The following is an 18,893-nucleotide window of genomic DNA, read 5'->3' as shown; positions in this document are numbered from 1 at the left end:
GGCACAAGCGTACAGGAGTTTATCATATTTAGGGGTCCCCCTCTCCCCCCGAATTTTTGGCAAACACACAGACGTTGAGACTGAGCCATGGACTGAAGTTATCTGGATAACGTCGGCCCGCTCAGAAACACCCCTCGGTATGTCCTCCCCCCATGCCCTCTCCCCCTTTATCCTGAGAAGTGAATTACCCGATAAAATGTCTCCGGTCGGAGAGGCAAACGTCGCCCTTTGAATGGCGACCTCACCGTGTTCCTCCCCACCCTTTGAAGATTTCACCCTGAAAACATTTCATAGTACATTCAGCTCTGGGCTACTGGAAATACAAAACTTAAGATAAAACGGGAGGGCAAAAGAAATGTCTTTAACACAAAGTGGCTGCATCATATTTTTCCATCTTGACATCTTGCAGTCTTTGCTTTCCTGCCTCTATGGGCTGGGTCGACCCTCGCCAAAGGAGATAGCCCCCTGTCCTCAACACAGATTTCTGGTGTTGACTGAATCCACCCACCCCAACTAATCTGGCTTCATTAGGCTCCCATCCACAGTGGTTTCCATTTTTCTTTTGCTATATTCGTTTCTACCATCTCCCACAGCGACCTCTCACATCCGACTTCTGGAACAAAGCAAGTAATGTCATCACCTTAAGGGCGCCTGCAGATGTCTTCGCTCCCGTGTGGGGCAGTAATGCCCTGGGTGGCCTTATCCATCTGCACTTCCCTCAGTAAGAGGTCTACGGAGAAGCCGTGTAACAAGACAGTGAGTGGACAGGCTTGCCTGAACCATGACTGGATCCTAAAGCCCTCTCCCGGCCACCCATTTACAACAGGGGACACCATGCGCAGAGTGGCCCAAGGATGCCACCGTGCCTCAGAAAGACAGCTACGGGCGGCTCGGGTGATGGCTTTTTCCCTGATCCAGATTCAGCAAGCAGAACGGAAATCCCTCCCCTCTCTCTCCCAGTGCCAGAAGGCCTGCTTGTTGGCGATCTGCCCGACTTTTTACAGCACAGGCCTGCTCGAGGGGAGAGGAGAGACGAAATCTTGGCTATGTCACAGCCCTTATTCAATAGAGAGACGGGTCTCCAGTTCATCAAGCGGTCTCTCTCTTCCATCCGAGCTTTCTCGCGTGCCACTGGCAAATGCGGATCCCGTTTGCCTTAAGAAAGCATGGTCGGTAGCCGTCCGTTGGACCGACCTCTTTCATCATGGCCTTCGATGTGGTTTTAGCATATCCGGGAGCCCCATTCCGGGCTGCTCTCCCCCCCCCCCCCCCCCAACTGAAGTCGCTTTCAAACACCAGGACCCAGGGATGTCACAGGGAAGGGCTTCGCCCCCGAAAAAACACTTCCTTTCTCTTTGGGTTTGAGGGCTGAAGATGATGGAGTCGGCCCCTTCCGTTTCCACACCCATCAGGAGGGGGGGGGGGGGGGGGGGCGCTGTCTGGACACGGCTCCAGCACTTCCCCCCCCCCCACCGGCTGGGTTTGCCCATGCGTCCAGAATCGCCGCCTGCATCCCATTCAACAGGCCGTACTGAGGAGCCGTCTCTCCGCTCCCGCTTATTCAGGCTGCACGGTCTACTCTCCTTCCAGAAGCTTACCTCCCATCTCGCTTTCCTCGGACAGTCGGGCCCTGCGTCTCGTGACGCCTCGTAGCGCCGTTAACGTTCCAAGTGGCAATGGTGGTAACTTCCCTGGCCTCGGCGTTGACGTAATTCAGCAGAAGTATATTTCCTTCTATTTTTTTTTTCCTGCAGCCTCCTCTTTCTGGGCACCTCTTGAAGGCCGCGAGGAATATCCATGCTCACGCACTCGCGTTCAGTGGTTGGTGGCCACACTCAATGGCTGTGCCCCCCCCCCCCCCCCCCCCTCACCAGGATGCTCTCAGGATGTCATGCAGTCTCTTGGTCAGTGGGAAGGTGTCTTCTCCATCTATAGCACCTCAGAGTGATTAGAGGCAGGGGGAATTTGGAGTGTTGCCCCAGGAAGGGCCTGGCTCTAATGCCTTGGGGGACTCACATCCTGGAGGGGGTCTCCTCTTTTACCAGAATCAACGCACCGGGAGCTTTCTGCTGCCATTTCTCCCTCACGATTCCTCTCCCTAGGGTGCACTCATATCCTGCTCAGGTGTATCAGGCACAGAAGCTTCGCACACAGGCTGACGTTTCGCAGCCTCCTATTCCATTTGGCTCGGCAGCTGGCTTGTAGTGGGTTTCTGCTCTGAGCGCAGTCATGGCTGACTCGCTTGCCCTTCACCTCGCGGAGGACAGAGGGGCAAGGCTTGTTCAGTAGTAAGGAGGCAGTTGGGATATGCATGCAGACAGTGCACATAGAAGTGGACTTCCTTCACGCGCATGTTGCATTTCACTCGTTCCATGCACTAGCACAGATGTAGCCAATTCGTTCAAACCTGCCACATGGGGAAACGAATAGGAGCCTCTCCCCCTTCCAATCAAGAGGCAGGTGCTGTATGCGGCCATCTGCCAATGGGAGACGCACCGCTGCTTTCCAGCCTGCAGTCCAGAAGCCCTCCGAGTCCAGTACGGGCCCCATTGGATTCTCTCTGTAGCCAGGTGCCCACCTCACAGGCCTCAACATCCTCAGCTTTAAAGGTGCAGCATCCTCAGCTTTAAAGTTGCAGCATCCTCAGCTTTAAAGTTGCAGCATCCTCAGCTTTAACGTGCACCATCCTCAGCTTTAAAGGTGCAGCATCCTCAGCTTTAAAGGTGCACCATCCTCAGCTTTAAAGGTGCACCATCCTCAGCTTTAAAGGTGCACCATCCTCAGCTTTAATGTGCACCATCCTCAGCTTTAATGTGCACCATCCTCAGCTTTAAAGGTGCACCATCCTCAGCTTTAACGTGCACCATCCTCAGCTTTAATGTGCACCATCCTCAGCTTTAATGTGCACCATCCTCAGCTTTAAAGGTGCAACATCCTCAGCTTTAACATGCACCATCCTCAGCTTTAAAGTTGCAACATCCTCAGCTTTAAGGTGCACCATCCTCAGCTTTAAAGGTGCACCATCCTCAGCTTTAAGGTGCACCATCCTCAGCTTTAAAGGTGCAACATCCTCAGCTTTAAGGTGCAACATCTTCAGCTTTAAAGGTGCAACATCTTCAGCTTTAAAGGTGCACCATCCTCAGCTTTAAAGTGCACCATCTTCAGCTTTAAAGGTGCACCATCCTCAGCTTTAACGTGCACCATCCTCAGCTTTAAAGGTGCACCATCCTCAGCTTTAACGTGCACCATCCTCAGCTTTAACGGTGCACCATCCTCAGCTTTAAAGGTGCAACATTCTCAGCTTTAAAGGTGCAACATCCTCAGCTTTAAAGGTGCACCATCCTCAGCTTTAAAGGTGCACCATCCTCAGCTTTAACGTGCACCAACCTCAGCTTTAGGGTGCAACATCCTCAGCTTTAAAGGTGCAACATCCTCAGCTTTAGGGTGCACCATCCTCAGCTTTAACGTGCACCATCCTCAGCTTTAAGGTGCAACATCTTCAGCTTTAAAGGTGCACCATCCTCAGCTTTAACGTGCACCATCCTCAGCTTTAAGGGTGCACCATCCTCAGCTTTAAGGTGCACCATCCTCAGCTTTAAAGGTGCAACATCCTCAGCTTTAAAGGTGCAACATCCTCAGCTTTAAGGTGCACATTCCCCGCCCTCGCCGTGTTCTGCGAAAGGATCGTTGCAGCGAAATCCATCCACGCCGGGGGTGTCCTTCACCTTTTCGTCCCGGTTCCCAAAGGTGACCCCCCCAGCTCTAAATACAATCTGATGACAGCTTCCTGAGATATAAATAAAGCCTTCGCCTGCCGGGGGCGGGGGGAGAAAGTTTTAAGTTCCTCTCCAAGAAAACTTTGCCGAGCCTCATTTCTGGCAGGGGTGCCCGCAGTGACTCCCTTCTAGAGGAATCTTGCTCCACACCTTGCTGGGTTTTTTTCTAGGCCGATTCTGCTGCTTGAACAGTTCGGAAAATAAAAGGTGAGCCTGGAGTTTTGGGTTCTCCTTTTTCCAGTTCCTTCGGGGTATTTTCTCCAGGTGTGAGGTGCATGGGCGGCTCTGTCTCGGTACAGGAAGCGCAGTGGACGCTGCAGGGACGGTGCGAGGTGCAAAAAAAAAAAAAAAAAAAGGCACGCAGGTCAAACTGTACGTTTCAGTGACTCGCTGAGCGAACCGAAGCTGGCGCAACCACTGCGCGGTACAAAAGTTAAAACAGGACGCCTCTCTGCTAATTTTAAATGCACGGTTGGCATTCATTCGCAGCCTTTTACGGATTCGTAGTAAGAAAGCAGTGAATCCGGCTCGTGCAAACGCTCGTGCACCCTTGCAGCCGGCATTTGGTCACACCTCTTCTGCACAAATAACGGCTTCCAAATGTTTCCTGCAGCCGGCTTTTTTATTCTTGCCCCTGGAATTTTTTTTTTCTCCCCTGCAAAACTTTTCCAGCTCAGAAATGTTCTCAGAGCCCTCTTGCGTGCACTGCGGGTTTTTAGATTCCCCCCCCCCCCCCCCCCCCACAAATTTTCAATAGAATTCAAAGCCAGAAGACTGTGAAGGGCGTTCCAAATCCTTCATGGCCGATTTTGAGGTTATGTTTCTGATCGGTCTTGATGAAATATCCAACCTCTTTTCAGCTTCTTCGCTCACTGTGGGACATTAGCTTCTAGAATATGTTGATATAATAATATGTTGATATTTAGTTGAATCTGTTCTCCCTTCCACCCACACAAAATTTCTCTGGGTCACCGGCTGCCACGCAACCTTAAAGTAGCGTAGATCCACCCACATGCTTAAAAGGTTGGCAAGGTGTGTTCTTGTCTTCAAATTCTTTATTCTTTTTTTTTTCTCCAAATGTATCTTGCGTAATTATGGCCACAACAGTCCAAAACACGTTTTTCCAAAAAGTTTCAAGCTTATCAAGGTTTGGAGTACTTTAGAGAATGACTTAATATGATGAGGTTGTGCAAAAGGTTTCCTTCTGACAACGCTCCCATCCAGATCATTGTTGCATAACCAATGCCCTACTACAGATAACTACTTCAGTGCCAACTAAACGTTTCAGCAATTTGTTCAGAGGCATCTGTGGGTTCTGTTTTGCAGATCTGACCAGTTTTCGAGCAGGTCTATCAGAGATTTCGCTTGGTCTTCCAGATCTTGCCTTGACATTTTATTTAAAAGTATTTCTACTTTGTTTATAACAAAATGTGCTAAACAGATTACAATATAAAACATTTAAAACATGTTACACACATCTTACGCACACAAAATACATAAAACAAAATTACATAAAATACACTAAAAACTAAAAGAAAATGAACTTGTATTAAGAAAATGCTTGAGTAAACAAATATGCCTTAAGGAGCTTTTGAAATGACTTTATGTCATTGGTAACCTGAGGTCACAGCAAGATCTGGAAGACCAAGAGAAAAATAAATCTCTGCTAGTTCCACATAACTTCCATTTTTTAACAATGTTTCTGACAGCTGAAATTGCTACAGAGCTTTTTAAGAGCTTTTTATAGTCTTCCCTTGCTTTGTAAGAGTGAATTATCTTCATTTTCAAATGTTCAGACAGCTGCTTGGAGGAGCCCATGATCGTTAATAGTAGCCAGAACAACAAAATCAGAATATTTAAACAGTGGAATTGTCTTCCACCAAATAGAAGGCCTAATGACTCAATTGTTTTGGGTCTTAATAACTCTTTTTTTTTTTCTTTTTTTAAAGTTGTAATGAACCAACCGGAAGGGTGTCCAAACTTTTGTGCATGACATATTCGGTTTTTATTAGGTTCAATCTGTTAAAATCAGCAAATAAATAGTGATTTTGCCTTAAAAACTGCAGAAAGATGTCGTGTTTAACTTTGTACCGTGTAGAGGTTGTGTCAGCCTCTGTTCACTTAGAGATGCGCTGAAACATACAGTTTGACCAGGGGGCGCTTAAACCTTTGGGCACAGCTGTATGTGCGCGGGGGAGGGGGGGTCTCAGTAGCAGAACAGAAGTTACTGCTACAGGGCAGAGAGCGAGATGCATTGGCAGGGGTAATGGAGGGGGGAGGGCACCCGCAGCGGAATATTTGGGGGAGGGCTGTGGTGGAATTTAAATCAATCATCGGGGGAAAAAAAAAGTTCATTCATTAGCATATTCCAAGAAACTAAATGAATCCTTTTATTTAAAACTCAGGAGCTACGGTTTACAAGTGAGTCTAAGTTTTTAATCCCTTTAAGCAGGAGGAAAAAAAAAATATATATATATATTGTCCCAAAACATCCTCAAAACCAACCAAAGGAAAAAAAAAATTGTTTTAACTTTTAATATACTTGTGAACTGCAAAAATATTGAAATAAAACAGAATACAGAAGTTATTGGAAAATATCAAATGAAAAACAAGGAGGGGAAAAAAATAACCCGTGACAAACAAGTTGCTGTCATTTACAACGGCAGGAGGTTACCTTTCCCACTAATCATTTTTTTTTTTTTTTTTTGGTATTTTTTCTTATATATATATTTTTTTTTTGTTAAACACAGACATAATAAAAGTTATTCCCGCTGTACACACTGCCCCGGCTGCTTTTTAAAATTTCATGTATGAATTAAAAAAAAAAAATAAATCTGGAAACCTAAGGATACGAAAAGTAAACCTCTTCCCTAAATAAAATTATCACACCCCAACCCCCCCCCCCTCCATCCCCAAAAAAATACAAGGAGAGTTTGCTGCTGGCCTCCTCCCCCCCCAGCTTTCGTTTTGGTAATGAATCTCTTCTCTCTCAGTCTGAAAGTTACTTTTATACTACAATCAAGTCCGGCTGTGGCAGGGACCGGGGTTACCACCTCGCCCCCAAGTCACCCTACAAGCTGATCCAGTCCTGGTTTTGCCTAGTGCATGCAGGGAGTTGTAGTTTTGATTTCTCCTCCAGGGGAAAGAAAAAAAAAAAAGTCAGAAACTGTGAGTCCACAGCTACAGGGCTGGATCAGCCTCCCTGGGTCAGGTGGCGACTCTAAGGAGGACTACAATCCCCAGGATGCACTGGGGAGGGACAGGGCAGGAAAGAGTGCCAGGACATGCCGGTAACCCACTTCAGGACTGCTAGTCCCAGGATGCACCGGGAGAAGAGCTGTTTCTCCTCCTCCCCCCCCCCCCCCCCCCCCCCCCTCCCTTTACACTCCAGCTCCTGTTATGACCTCCCTTAGGCTGCATGGGGAACGCCCAAGTGGGCCTCGCACCATGTTTAATTATTTGGCACCGTCTCAAACGTACCTCAGTGACCCCCCCCCCCCTTCCTGGTCCGGAGACTCGCGCACACATCGGGCAAAGGAAACGAAAATCCATCACTCCCCTACCCCGACCCCCACCTACCATCCCCACCGAAGGTAAAACAAAAACCCAGCTACAAAAAATATTTACAAGCAACGTCAGTGCAGCCCCCTCTCTGCTCTTCTCTTCCCCCTCCCCATTCCCATCAACCCTTTTCTTAAATGAAACCCTGGATGGAGGCAGCCCTCACCAACCCCCTCCAGTGCATACAGGAGCTCTATCTGCAGGAAGGGACAGCACCCCTTGTTCTGGGAGAGCACGGAGGAGGAGGTATGTATGAAATCTCTTACTACTTGGGCACAGGGGAAAGGATGCTGCCCCCAAGCTATAAAGGACTTGAGAGTGAAAAAGAGTGAGTGGTAGTGAGCGAGAGTGAGTGAGTGAGTGAGTGAGTGAGTGTGAGTGAGTGTGTGTGTGAGTGAGTGAGTGTGTGTGTGTGAGTGAGTGTGTGTGTGTGTGTGTGAGTGTGTGTATGTGTGTGTGAGTGTGTGTGTATGTGTATGTGTGTGTGAGTATGTGTGTGTGAGTGTGTGTGTGTGAGTGAGTGAGTGTGTGTGAGTGTGTGTATGTGTATGTGTGTGTGTGCTGCTGCCTCTTGCTGCAGGTCACACTCAAGTTACTGGAGAGTGGCAGTGGAGCACAAAGCTCAGGATGTGTTTTATTTCCGTAGCCAACGTCCCCGATGTGTAAATGATCCCTTCGGGTGCTACTTTTGTGTGTGTGTGTATGTGTATGTATGTGTGTGTGTGTGTGTGTGTGTGCTGGCTACCAACTCACCTTTTACGCACTCAAGTTACTGCAGCTCTCCCCCCTCCCCAGCTCCCACCTCAAGTAATATTGCAGCATGACATTTCTCAGCCCCCCCCCACTCGTGTCCAATAATTCAGCAGCTGTGTTAAAGCAGCAGGAAGGCATTTCACCCCAGCGAGTTTACGTCGCAGCCACGGCAAAGGAATGGGCAAGCAGGGTTTGCCACCCCACCCCGGGGTCAACCAGGCTGATCCAGCCCCAGCTCTTGCCCTTCACACGTCTGCACGGATCTGCGGCTCTGCTGTCCTTAAGGGAATTCAGTGGTCAAAAATCAGAACTACAAGTCCCTGCATGCAATGGGGGCACCGTCACCTCTCCCCCCCAGGCCAGCGGTGGGGAGAGCGGCAAGCCCTCCCTGGAACGCCCAGCATGGAGGGGAGATAGTGGGGAGAGAGGACCCGATGAGCCAACCTATTAGAGAGACTGAAGGGGGTGTTACACAGCTGGTGGTGGTGGTAGTGGGTGGTTCAAAAAAAAAACAAATCCTGCAACCCCCACATGGAGAGGGAATGGCTAATCCACTCCCCCTGCTGTGAAACCTGCAACCCCCAGACCGTGTCCAAAGAGGAAGGGGCGCGCCAAAAACGGAAAAATAATAATTAAAATCCAACCCCCCCCTCCCCCCGAGAGAAAACAGAACACAGAACCTTCCCCTCTCCCAATTTAAACAAGATTTAAAAAAAAAAAAAAAAAAAATTTCCTCAGAAGCGCCGAATCTGGCGGGGAAACGCCCTGGAGCGAGCGCCCTGCGGAGGTAGTGACGTCAGCACGCCAAGGTTCACCGAGCGATTCTATTGGTTTACGTGAGCATGAGGTAATTAAAGCTGTGTTTCCATTGGCTAACAAGTTCTTAGACAGTTCTTTAGTGTTTTCCTGTGGGGGGAGGGGCGTTTTTTAGTCATCGGGTCTTGGTGGGTGGGGTTTCACGTTTTTGTTTTTTTTGTTTGTTTGTTTGTTTTTCACGCTGTAGTTCCAATTCCTCGTTAAACCCTGCGGTTTCGGACTGTATATACACAAAACACGCGCGCGCTCACTCCCCCCCCCCCCCCCCCCCAACGCACACCCGAGGCAGGATCGGGCGCGGATTCCGGGATCCCCCACTCCCCCCCCAAACAAAAAAAACCAAAACAAAACGCCACCAGCGCCAGCCATTCTTCTGCCAACCGGCAATGACCAAAAGCGATATTTCTCTCTTATCTTGCAACAGTTGTACTGTCTTTTTACTTTTTTTTTTTTAAATCCACAGTGTTTTTTTTCTCCGTTTATCCATCTGTAAATTGTTTTTTTTTTGAGGGGCCGGGGGTGGCGCAGCGGAGTTTGGTCTTGTGCAGGAAAAAAAAAAATTTTTTTCTTCCCGTCCCACCTTCTTTGCTCTTGCCTGGAAAAATATCCTTTCCGATCCGGCCGCGGCGAGACGTCACGCGGAAGGTGGCCGCTGGCGGACGACGGCGGCGGCGGCGATTGGCTGGCGTTGGAGGCGGCGTCAGGACTGGCGCGGCGAGGACGGGCGTCGCCCGGGAGGGGGTGGCACGAGAAGCCGGGCCGCGTCAGTTGGACGTGTCGGAGTGGACGCTGCCGGGCCCTTCCGTGGGCGAGGTGACGGAGGAGGGCGTGGCCGCTTCCTGCCAGCCGCCGTTCGCCTGGAGGGAGAGAGACAGACGAGAGTCACAAGCGGAAACGACACAACAGCGTCTCCCTCCCCGCCCAACAGCGTCTCCCCCTCCCTGCCCTATCGTCGAGGCCTAGGCCGGTTTAATTACCGTGTAAAGGGTCCAGACAGGGGGGGGACGGGGACGGTATTACCGGGTAAACCCATCACGCTGTAACCACGGAACACGCTTGGGTTTGCAGGGAGGCTGCACGCTCCTCGCGTGTACTGCGGCGCAGGCGCCGGGGGGGGGGGATGGGACTGGCTTACCCTGAGCTCCCGCGGACTGTACATCTGACTCCCTGATATCCCGTCTCCGTAGCCCCCGGGGGCCATCGTGTGCCGGAGAGACTCCACCTGCAACGAGACGCGGAAGACCAGTCAGCGCGGCCCTGAGCTCAGGAGCCGGTCAGGAGTTCATTTTTTTTTCTCTCTGTGCACGAGTCTCCTAGGCCGAAGAGCTATTGGCTTTCAAAAAAAACCAAAAAACTCAAGACGCTCCAGATATGAAACTAGCCAGGGAGGTCTGTGCTGCCCTCCCTCCTGCCAGGATTGGTCAGTCAAGAGCACACAGCTGTGAAGTCTGCAGATCCTTGTTCCAAATCCCACTCCTGCCACCAGCTCTCCCCTCTGTGATAGCCTAGAGCTCTGAGTGAAAAGTAGTGACACTTGTAAGCAAGGGCTCTAGCCCCACTACTGCCAACAATAGGCAGCGCGCGACCCGGAGTCAGTCACTTACACTACACACCCTCCCGTGTGGCCGGGAAGGTCCGGTAGGCAGGGTTCACATAACCCGAGTGTCTGTAGTTCTACAGCTATAGTGGATGAAGGGAGAGGCCAGAGGGCGGGGTAGAGACTGACCTGCGTGGCGGGATAGGAGTCTCCGTTCAGGCTCTGCATGCCTATGAACATGTCCCCCGAGCCGGAGAGGTTAAAGGAGCCACTGGAGCCTAGGGAAGGGAAAACACGGGCAAGAGAGAGAGAGAAAGAGAAAAAAAAAAAATACACACATCCGAATACCGTGGGGTGACGACAACCCCCAAGTCTCCCCACCCCATCCCGCCCCCCCCCGCCGAACCTGTTGAGAACGGACACCGTGAAAACGTCCCGATCGCAAATACCGACCGGGCTGCCAGAAGCACCTGTAACCCCCCCCCACCCCCGCCGGCCACCCATCCAAAACACAAAGCCAAAAACGTTTCTAAGTCTCCGGAGAGAGGTTCTGCAACTCCCCCACCCCCTTCATGTGCCAGCCCTGGTGTTGCCTCCTTACTCACCTCCTTCACCCTCCCCCCACCCCCCTGGCCCCCTCCCTGAGCTGGGGAGCACGGGAAAATAATTTAACTCCACTCTCCTCCCCTACCCCCTCACAATGTATGCGACTTTTCCCGAGGAACCTCCGAGACGAATAATTTCACCTTACCCAGACTCTTCTAAGGCCGCCCGCCCCGCCCAGCCTCGCCGTCCCTCCCAGCAACAGGAGTTACAGCCCCTGGGGGCAGGGAGGGGGCAACGCGCATGGTCAGTGAAGCACAGATTCTCTACTGCGTTCCCTTCCTGAGCACATACGGTCCTGGGACGGGTACGGGCCTCCATGTTCTGCGACTAAAGGATCTCCCCTGCGGGTGCTCCTGGGACACCACCCCCCCCCCCCGGGCTCGGATCCTGCTGAGCTCCGCTCGCCGTTTCCGCCCAGGGACGGCGGAGCACGAAGCTCGGGATGCGTTTCCTTTTTCCGCGGCCTGATCCAGCGGCGGTAGAGCAAGCCGCAGCCGCCTGCTGGGCGACGGCTCGGCGGAAAAGAACGCATCCCGAGCTCTCTGCTTGCCGCTGCCGCTCCGCGGAAACTTAGAGCGTGCGAAAGTATAAAAGGGGGGGGGTGGGGGGGGGTGGGCGCGTGAGCTGCGCACCGGGGCGGGGCTCTGGTGGAGGCTGAGAATGAGTGGGACCCGCTGCCGCCCGGGGCAGCTCTCATTTACCTGCTGACGTTGGGGTAGTGGGGGAGTTGGCCCCGCTGTGGGTCCCTTGCGTGACGCTCACCGCCGTTTTCACCGCGTAAATGTTCGCTTCCTCCTGGAACTTACCGATGTTCTTCTTGTACCGAATGCGCTTGTTGCCGAACCAGTTGGAGACCTTCAAGGCGCCAAGGCGAGAGAGAGAGAGAGAGAAACGGAGCACGGTCAGTGACGCACAATCCCCTGGGGGGCCGCATGGGGGCCCCCCGCCGCCGCGGCATCCTCCTCGCGGCCACGGAGACGGCGCTCGGGTCGCGGGTTGGAAGGGATGTCACGGCGCAGGGATCCAGGGGGGGCGTGTCGGGGTGGGGGGAGTTTTCGTTACAGGCACCCGAACGAATGGGCGGCGCATACCTGGGAGACCGTGATGCCACACTTCTTGGCCAGCTCCTCCTTGGCCTCCTCGCTGGGGTAAGGGTTACTGAGGTGGGAGTAAAAGTATTCGTTCAGCACTTCCGTGGCTTGCTTGCTGAAATTCCGCCTTTTCCTCCTGTAGGGTCAGGCCAGTGGACCAGGGGAGATAATGGAAGATGTTAACGAGACGGGCTGAGAGGCCTTGCCTACGTCTAGCGGTGCTTTAGAAATGAGAAACACGAATGAGACTACTAGGCAAGGGATAGGTAGCAGCGTGCAGGAAATCAGAAACGATACAGCGTGGCCGGGGGGAGTCACGCTGCCACAGAAGCAAGTGCAGGAAAGCAGGAAAAGACCAGACGTGGCAAGCACACAGGGTATATAACACGGCGAAGGCAGTTCTATCAGAAAGTGCGCGCGAGAGATGAGGGAAGGTGCCACGCGGGACACGGCCACGGTGCCAAAAAAAAACAACCACGTGGAAGAAAACACAAAAACAAGTGGCAAGGAAGCCATTTTGTGACGTGCAAGAAATACAAAAAATTTAAAAAAAAAGAGATCGCGGAGGCCGTGACACGTGAAAGATTGGCAGAGACGCAACCCGCCGCCAGGCGCGTGAAAGAGCGAGGCGCAGGCACAACCCGCCGTGGGCGGGCCCGGCGCCGGGAAACACCCACCGAGCATCAAGGAAGCGGGAGCGCAGGATCATCACAGCCTCGCACGTGCTCTGCTTCAGCTGCATCTGGATGGAGCTGAACTTGCGGTGAATGATCCCCACCATCCTCTCGATCTCCTTGGGGGAGATGGGGCGCGTGCGGCTCTGCTCCCGCAGCAGGTTCATGACGTGGGTGGTGAATTCGTTGCAGGCCTGAACGAATAACAGAAGAAAGGAATCTCTGTGACATTTCCCCCTTCGGTTCACCGTGCTGAATGGGGCCCGCACACAGGAACAAGAACGGTAGGGGGCCGCGCGCACGCCTCAGTGCTGTGTCAAACCCTCTTCCCACCCCCCCACCCCCCTTTACCCCCCCCCCCCCCACCTCACCTGTTCGTATTTTTCCAGCTCCGAATGGTAGATCTGTCGGATCTGGGACAGCTTGTTCCTGTAGTCCGAGTGCTCTATGGAGTTATCCGGGGAAACGCCGCCTGATGCTGCTGCGGCCGCGGCGGCGGCCGCTGATCCGCCCCCTTTCTCCGGCCCGGCCACACCCTCAGCTAGCAGCATGTTGTCCAGTCGCATGAGCTGGGGGTCCACGGGCTCCTCCTCCTGGTTGCTGCGGATGCTGAGGCCTGTCAGTCGGGGCGGGGGGAGGGGGGGGAGAAATGCGAGATTGGGGTATTAGGACGGGCAACACGGTGACCTCTGATCCGGGCAGGAAGTCGCAGGGTACACGCACACAAACACTATGCTCGCACCGCTCTGCCCCCATGTCCCGTCGACTTGCTGAGATGCAGGAGACCAGCTGCCAGGGACCCTGAAGGATACAGGGCCATTACCCCCCCCCCCCTGCTAACTAGGGTTGCCAAGCTGGCCTTGCCAGTTTACTTCAGGGCAAGATGGCGGCTGGTGGGACAAAAAAAAAACAAACTAGAAGTGCTGGTTTTCTATCAGACAGCTCCCCCAACCTCTGCTGGGCCGGGAGGCTGAGTACGGGCAAATGTTCTTGAGGCTCCGCTGTACGGAAGGCCCACTCAGCTCTCTGGCCCCCACACTCCTTAACACTGAACCGTTGCTGCAGCGTGAAAAAAACAAAGGGGGGGGGGGTGTCCACGGGGCACCAAAGGAGGTTGGGGAGGACGGGGCATGCGGCCACTCGAGTAGTTTTTTTTGTTTATTTTTGGTAAAAAAAAGTTGGCATGTGACAGGCAGGCCCAAGCCTGAACCCTCCGTCAATGTGAAGCATGCTGGGACTTGTAGTCTCTGCCGTGAAAAAGTGCCGTTCCCCCCCTTCCCAAAAACAAACCCTCATGCCCTCCCCAACTCTGTCCAACTTAGGCAAGCACTGTCACCATGGAGACGACCTAGCAACGACCTTTCCTCCTACGTCCTGATAAACAGCGAGTGCTGCTGCCATAGCAACCGTTACAAATCCATCAAGGCCTGGGATTTTATCCCAAACCATAGGCCGCTCACTCCACAACCATAAATACCACATACAGCTGTATGTATATGTATCCCTTTATATTAAGGATAAAACACTCCCTCCCCTCGCTGTCCCTCATACACAAGTTACACCCTATCACTTTATATTAAGGATAAAACTCCCCCTCCCCTCACTGTCCCACATACACGAGTCACACCCTATAACTTTATATTAAGGATAACCCCCCCCTCCCTCCCCTCACTGTCCCTCATACACGAGTCACACCCTATCACTTTATATTAAGGATAACCTCCCCTCCCTCCCCTCACTGTCCCTCATACACGAGTCACACCCTATCACTTTATATTAAGGATAAAACACTCCCTCCCCTCACTGTCCCTCATACACGAGTCACACACTATCACTTTATATTAAGGATAAAACACTCCCTCCCTTCACTGTCCCTCATACACGAGTCACACCCTATCACTTTATATTAAGGATAAAACTCCCCCTCCCCTCGCTGTCCCACATACACGAGTCACACCCTATCACTTTATATTAAGGATAAAACTCCACCTCCCCTCACTGTCCCTCATACACGAGTTACACCCTATCACTTTATATTAAGGATAAAACTCCCCCTCCCCTCGCTGTCCCTCATACACGAGTCACATCCTATCACTTTATATTAAGGATAAAACTCCACCTCCCCTCGCTGTTCCTCATACACGAGTTACACCCTATCACTTTATATTAAGGATAAAACTCCCCCTCCCCTCACTGTCCCTCATACACGAGTCACACCCTATCACTTTATATTAAGGATAAAACTCCCCCTCCTCTCACTGTCCCTCATACACGAGTTACACCCTATCACTTTATATTAAGGATAAAACTCCCCCTCCTCTCACTGTCCCTCATACACGAGTCACACCCTATCACTTTATATTAAGGATAAAACTCCCCCTCCCCTCACTGTCCCTCATACACGAGTCACACCCTATCACTTTATATTAAGGATAAAACTCCCCCTCCCCTCACTGTCCCTCATACACGAGTTACACCCTATCACTTTATATTAAGGATAAAACTCCCCCTCCTCTCACTGTCCCTCATACACGAGTTACACCCTATCACTTTATATTAAGGATAAAACTCCCCCTCCCCTCACTGTCCCTCATACACGAGTCACACCCTATCACTTTATATTAAGGATAAAACTCCCCCTCCTCTCACTGTCCCTCATACACGAGTTACACCCTATCACTTTATATTAAGGATAAAACTCCCCCTCCCCTCACTGTCCCTCATACACGAGTCACACCCTATCACTTTATATTAAGGATAAAACTCCCCCTCCCCTCACTGTCCCTCATACACGAGTTACACCCTATCACTTTATATTAAGGATAAAACTCCCCGTCCCCTCGCTGTCCCTCATACACGAGTCACACCCTATCACTTTATATTAAGGATAAAACTCCCCCTCCCCTCACTGTCCCTCATACACGAGTTACACCCTATCACTTTATATTAAGGATAAAACTACCCCTCCCCTCACTGTCCCTCATACACAAGTTATACCCTATCCCTTTATATTAAGGATAAATCCCTGGCGCCCCTCACTGTCCCCCATAGACGAGTTATACTGTATCCCGTCACATTAAGGATAAAATGACCCTTCCTCTGTTCTGCCTGGCAGGCGTTGCCCTTTTAAGAGGTGGCGTGCGGGGCCAAGCTGAGAGCTACTTAAGGCAGTGATTTATTAGAAGGCCACAGGCTTGTTTACAGCAGGCAGAATTAAACTCCCAGGTGAAATTGATTTATACTGCGCGTCTCCTGCTAATGACTGCCCCCCTCCTCCTCCCTCCCCCCTAGGCCAAGCGCAATTATGTAATTAACGCCAACCCGGTAATGAGCTGATGTGGATGGTGAGAAATGCTCAGCTCTGGGCTCCCTCAGGCCGCAGCACAGCCGAGTGCAGGCCTGGGAGGCTGGGGCAAGCAGACAGATACTTAGACAGACATGGGACAAACTCAAAAGCAGGAAGAGACAAACGGACAAGACGGAGAGAAAAAAAAAAGAAATAGTGCAGCAGGAACACAGACTCCAGCTAAGAAAGGGGGCCCTCAGCAACCCCTGACAACTACCTGCTGCTAACCCGAAGCAGGGTCCCTCAAGAGGCCCCTGAAAACTGCACCTTCTAATCCTAGGATGGGCCCTTAGCAAATCTTCAAGAGCTGCGTCTACTGTGCAGCATTCCTTAGCTGTATTTCTCAACCCAAGGAGAGGGCCCAACGTTGCATCCATTACTTCTGTTTGCATAATCTTTGTTCTGCCCCTCCTAGCCTATCCCCCCTCTCTCTCTCACACACACACTCCCTCCCCTCCCTTCCTCCTCCGTTTTCTGTCCGACAGGCTCTTTCCACCTCCCTCTTCCATTTCTGTCCTACTCCCTCTGAAATTGGATCCTCCTTGGGAATGCCAGCAGAGACACCCCCTCCTCCTCCTCTCCCCACCCACCACCACATATGTTTCAGCTCTGTAGACTCTCCCCCTGCACTGGAGGAATTCAGGCTAGTGCCAGACAAAGTCTGAAGCGTCCTATACCCAGGGATGCCAAAATTAACTAAGCTAATGCTGAAGGGACACACACACAAAATGAGAGACATTGGTGAGGGGAGGGGTGGGGGGGGGCATGCCCTATCCTGGGGAATGGGGGGCGGGGGGTAGACTCAGTCAGTTCCTGAACTTCTCATCTTTCCCACGTCCACTTTCCGGGAATGGGATTCCCCCCCCGACCGTGCAACACAAGGGGGCGCGCCGTCCTGCTGGGACAACAGACAACAGAGGAGGGGGGGAATGTAACCCCCTCAGCAGACAGACACAGGGCTGCGCAAGATGGTGGCCAATGCTTTGTACTGGTGCTGATGGCAGCCGGATCCTAGCTGAATCTTACAGACAATTAGCGCTCTCCCCCCCCCCCCCCCCTTCCACACTGCCCTCAGAGGACAGACTTCTCATTTGCATGTCCATATTTCCATTCCAGAAAGCCATTAGCCAGGAGAGAGGGTAAGAGAGGTCTGGGGCAGCGGCGGCTCTCCCTGCTGCAGGCCCTCATTGAAGGCAGTTTAAATTCTCCTGCAGGCCTCAGGACCAATTGTCCTCACGGCCCACAGGAGCGCTTAAAAAAAAAAAACTTCAGGATCAACAGAAGGAAGGGGAGGTGAGGCAAGGGCGAGGTTCCGAAAAAAAAGAGCAGAGGAAAAGAGAGACAAAGGACACAGCCAACTCTGGAAGGAAAGTCGGGCACCCTTCCAGCACCTGGACAGTATGGATACAGTATGTGCCACAGCCGGAGACACAGGGAGCCTAAAGGGCACAGAGAGTGAGGCACTGGACAGGTTCAGCAGTGGACAGCAGCAATACAAACCACAAACACTGCCCCATCATAGGACAGGCGCAGCCCAGGCAGCAGCAGGGCAAGCATGCCTACCTACCACAACATACAGTCTGCAAGCATGCATGCCTACCTACCACACACACACACACACTCTGCAAGCATGCATGCCTACCTACCACAACATACACTCTGCAAGCATGCACGCCTACCTACCACACACAGAAACACACACACACACACACTCTGCAAGCATGCATGCCTACCTACCACAACATACACTCTGCAAGCATGCACGCCTACCTACCACACACAGAAACACACACACACACACACACTCTGCAAGCATGCCTACCACACATACACACAAAGTGCAACAATGCCTAACACCCTCCCCCCCCAACACACAGACACACAACCCCAGCACAGAACAGGAATTGAATGGGCAGTGGCAGTTCAAGTTTCCCTCACTCACATACACACACACTATCCCCAATACAGAGCAGGTACAGCACAGGCAGCAGCAGTATAAGCTTCCCTGACTCACATACACACACTATCCCCAATACAGAGCAGGTACAGCACAGGCAGCAGCAGTATAAGCTTCCCTGACTCACATATACACACACTATCCCCAATACAGAGCAGGTACAGCACAGGCAGCAGCAGTATAAGCTTCCCTCACTCACATATACACACACACTATCCCCAATACAGAGCAGGTACAGCACAGGCAGCAGCAGTATAAGCTTCCCTCACTCACATATACACACACACTATCCCCAATACAGAGCAGGTACAGCACAGGCAGCAGCAGTATAAGATTCCCTCACTCACATATACACACACTATCCCCAATACAGAGCAGGTACAGCACAGGCTATACACACACTATCCCCAATACAGAGCAGGTACAGCACAGGCAGCAGCAGCATAAGCTTCCCTCACTCACATACACACACAATATCCCCAATACAGAACAGGTACAGCACAAGCAGCAGCAGTATAAGCTTCCCTCACTCACATACACACACAATATCCCCAATACAGAGCAGGTACAGCACAGGCAGCAGCAGTATAAGCTTCCCTCACTCACATACACACACAATATCCCCAATACAGAGCAGGTACAGCACAGGCAGCAGCAGCAGTATAAGCTTCCCTCATTCACATACACACACACTATCCCCAATACAGAGCAGGTACAGCACAGGCAGCAGCAATATAAGCTTCTCTCACTCACATATACACACACACTATCCCCAA

General features: G+C 51.9%; 1 protein-coding gene across 4 annotated transcripts in view; it reads right to left on the bottom strand.

The window, feature by feature from the left end:
• Window positions 1-9,297: 9,297 nt before the first annotated feature.
• Window positions 9,298-18,893, bottom strand: part of PBX2 (PBX homeobox 2) — a 17,056-nt gene continuing 7,460 nt past the window's right edge. Inside the window, exons 3-9 of one of the 4 annotated variants that reach the window (XM_029585505.1) lie at window positions 13,186-13,430; window positions 12,818-13,008; window positions 12,141-12,276; window positions 11,856-11,904; window positions 10,633-10,721; window positions 10,042-10,128; window positions 9,298-9,763 (exon numbers count right to left, since the gene is read on the bottom strand). In XM_029585505.1, coding sequence (XP_029441365.1) covers window positions 9,671-9,763; window positions 10,042-10,128; window positions 10,633-10,721; window positions 11,856-11,904; window positions 12,141-12,276; window positions 12,818-13,008; window positions 13,186-13,430 — 890 coding nt within the window. In that variant the 3' untranslated portion in view covers window positions 9,298-9,670. Of the gene's footprint in view, window positions 9,764-10,041; window positions 10,129-10,632; window positions 10,722-11,750; window positions 11,905-12,140; window positions 12,277-12,817; window positions 13,009-13,185; window positions 13,431-18,893 lie in introns of all 4 variants that reach the window. The other 3 variants (XM_029585503.1, XM_029585504.1, XM_029585506.1) reach the window with 3 other exon arrangements.

The sequence above is a fragment of the Rhinatrema bivittatum genome, chromosome 19 (genome assembly GCF_901001135.1).
Source record: "Rhinatrema bivittatum chromosome 19, aRhiBiv1.1, whole genome shotgun sequence".
Taxonomy (NCBI): domain Eukaryota; kingdom Metazoa; phylum Chordata; class Amphibia; order Gymnophiona; family Rhinatrematidae; genus Rhinatrema; species Rhinatrema bivittatum.
This window is presented reverse-complemented; position numbering and strand designations above follow the sequence as displayed.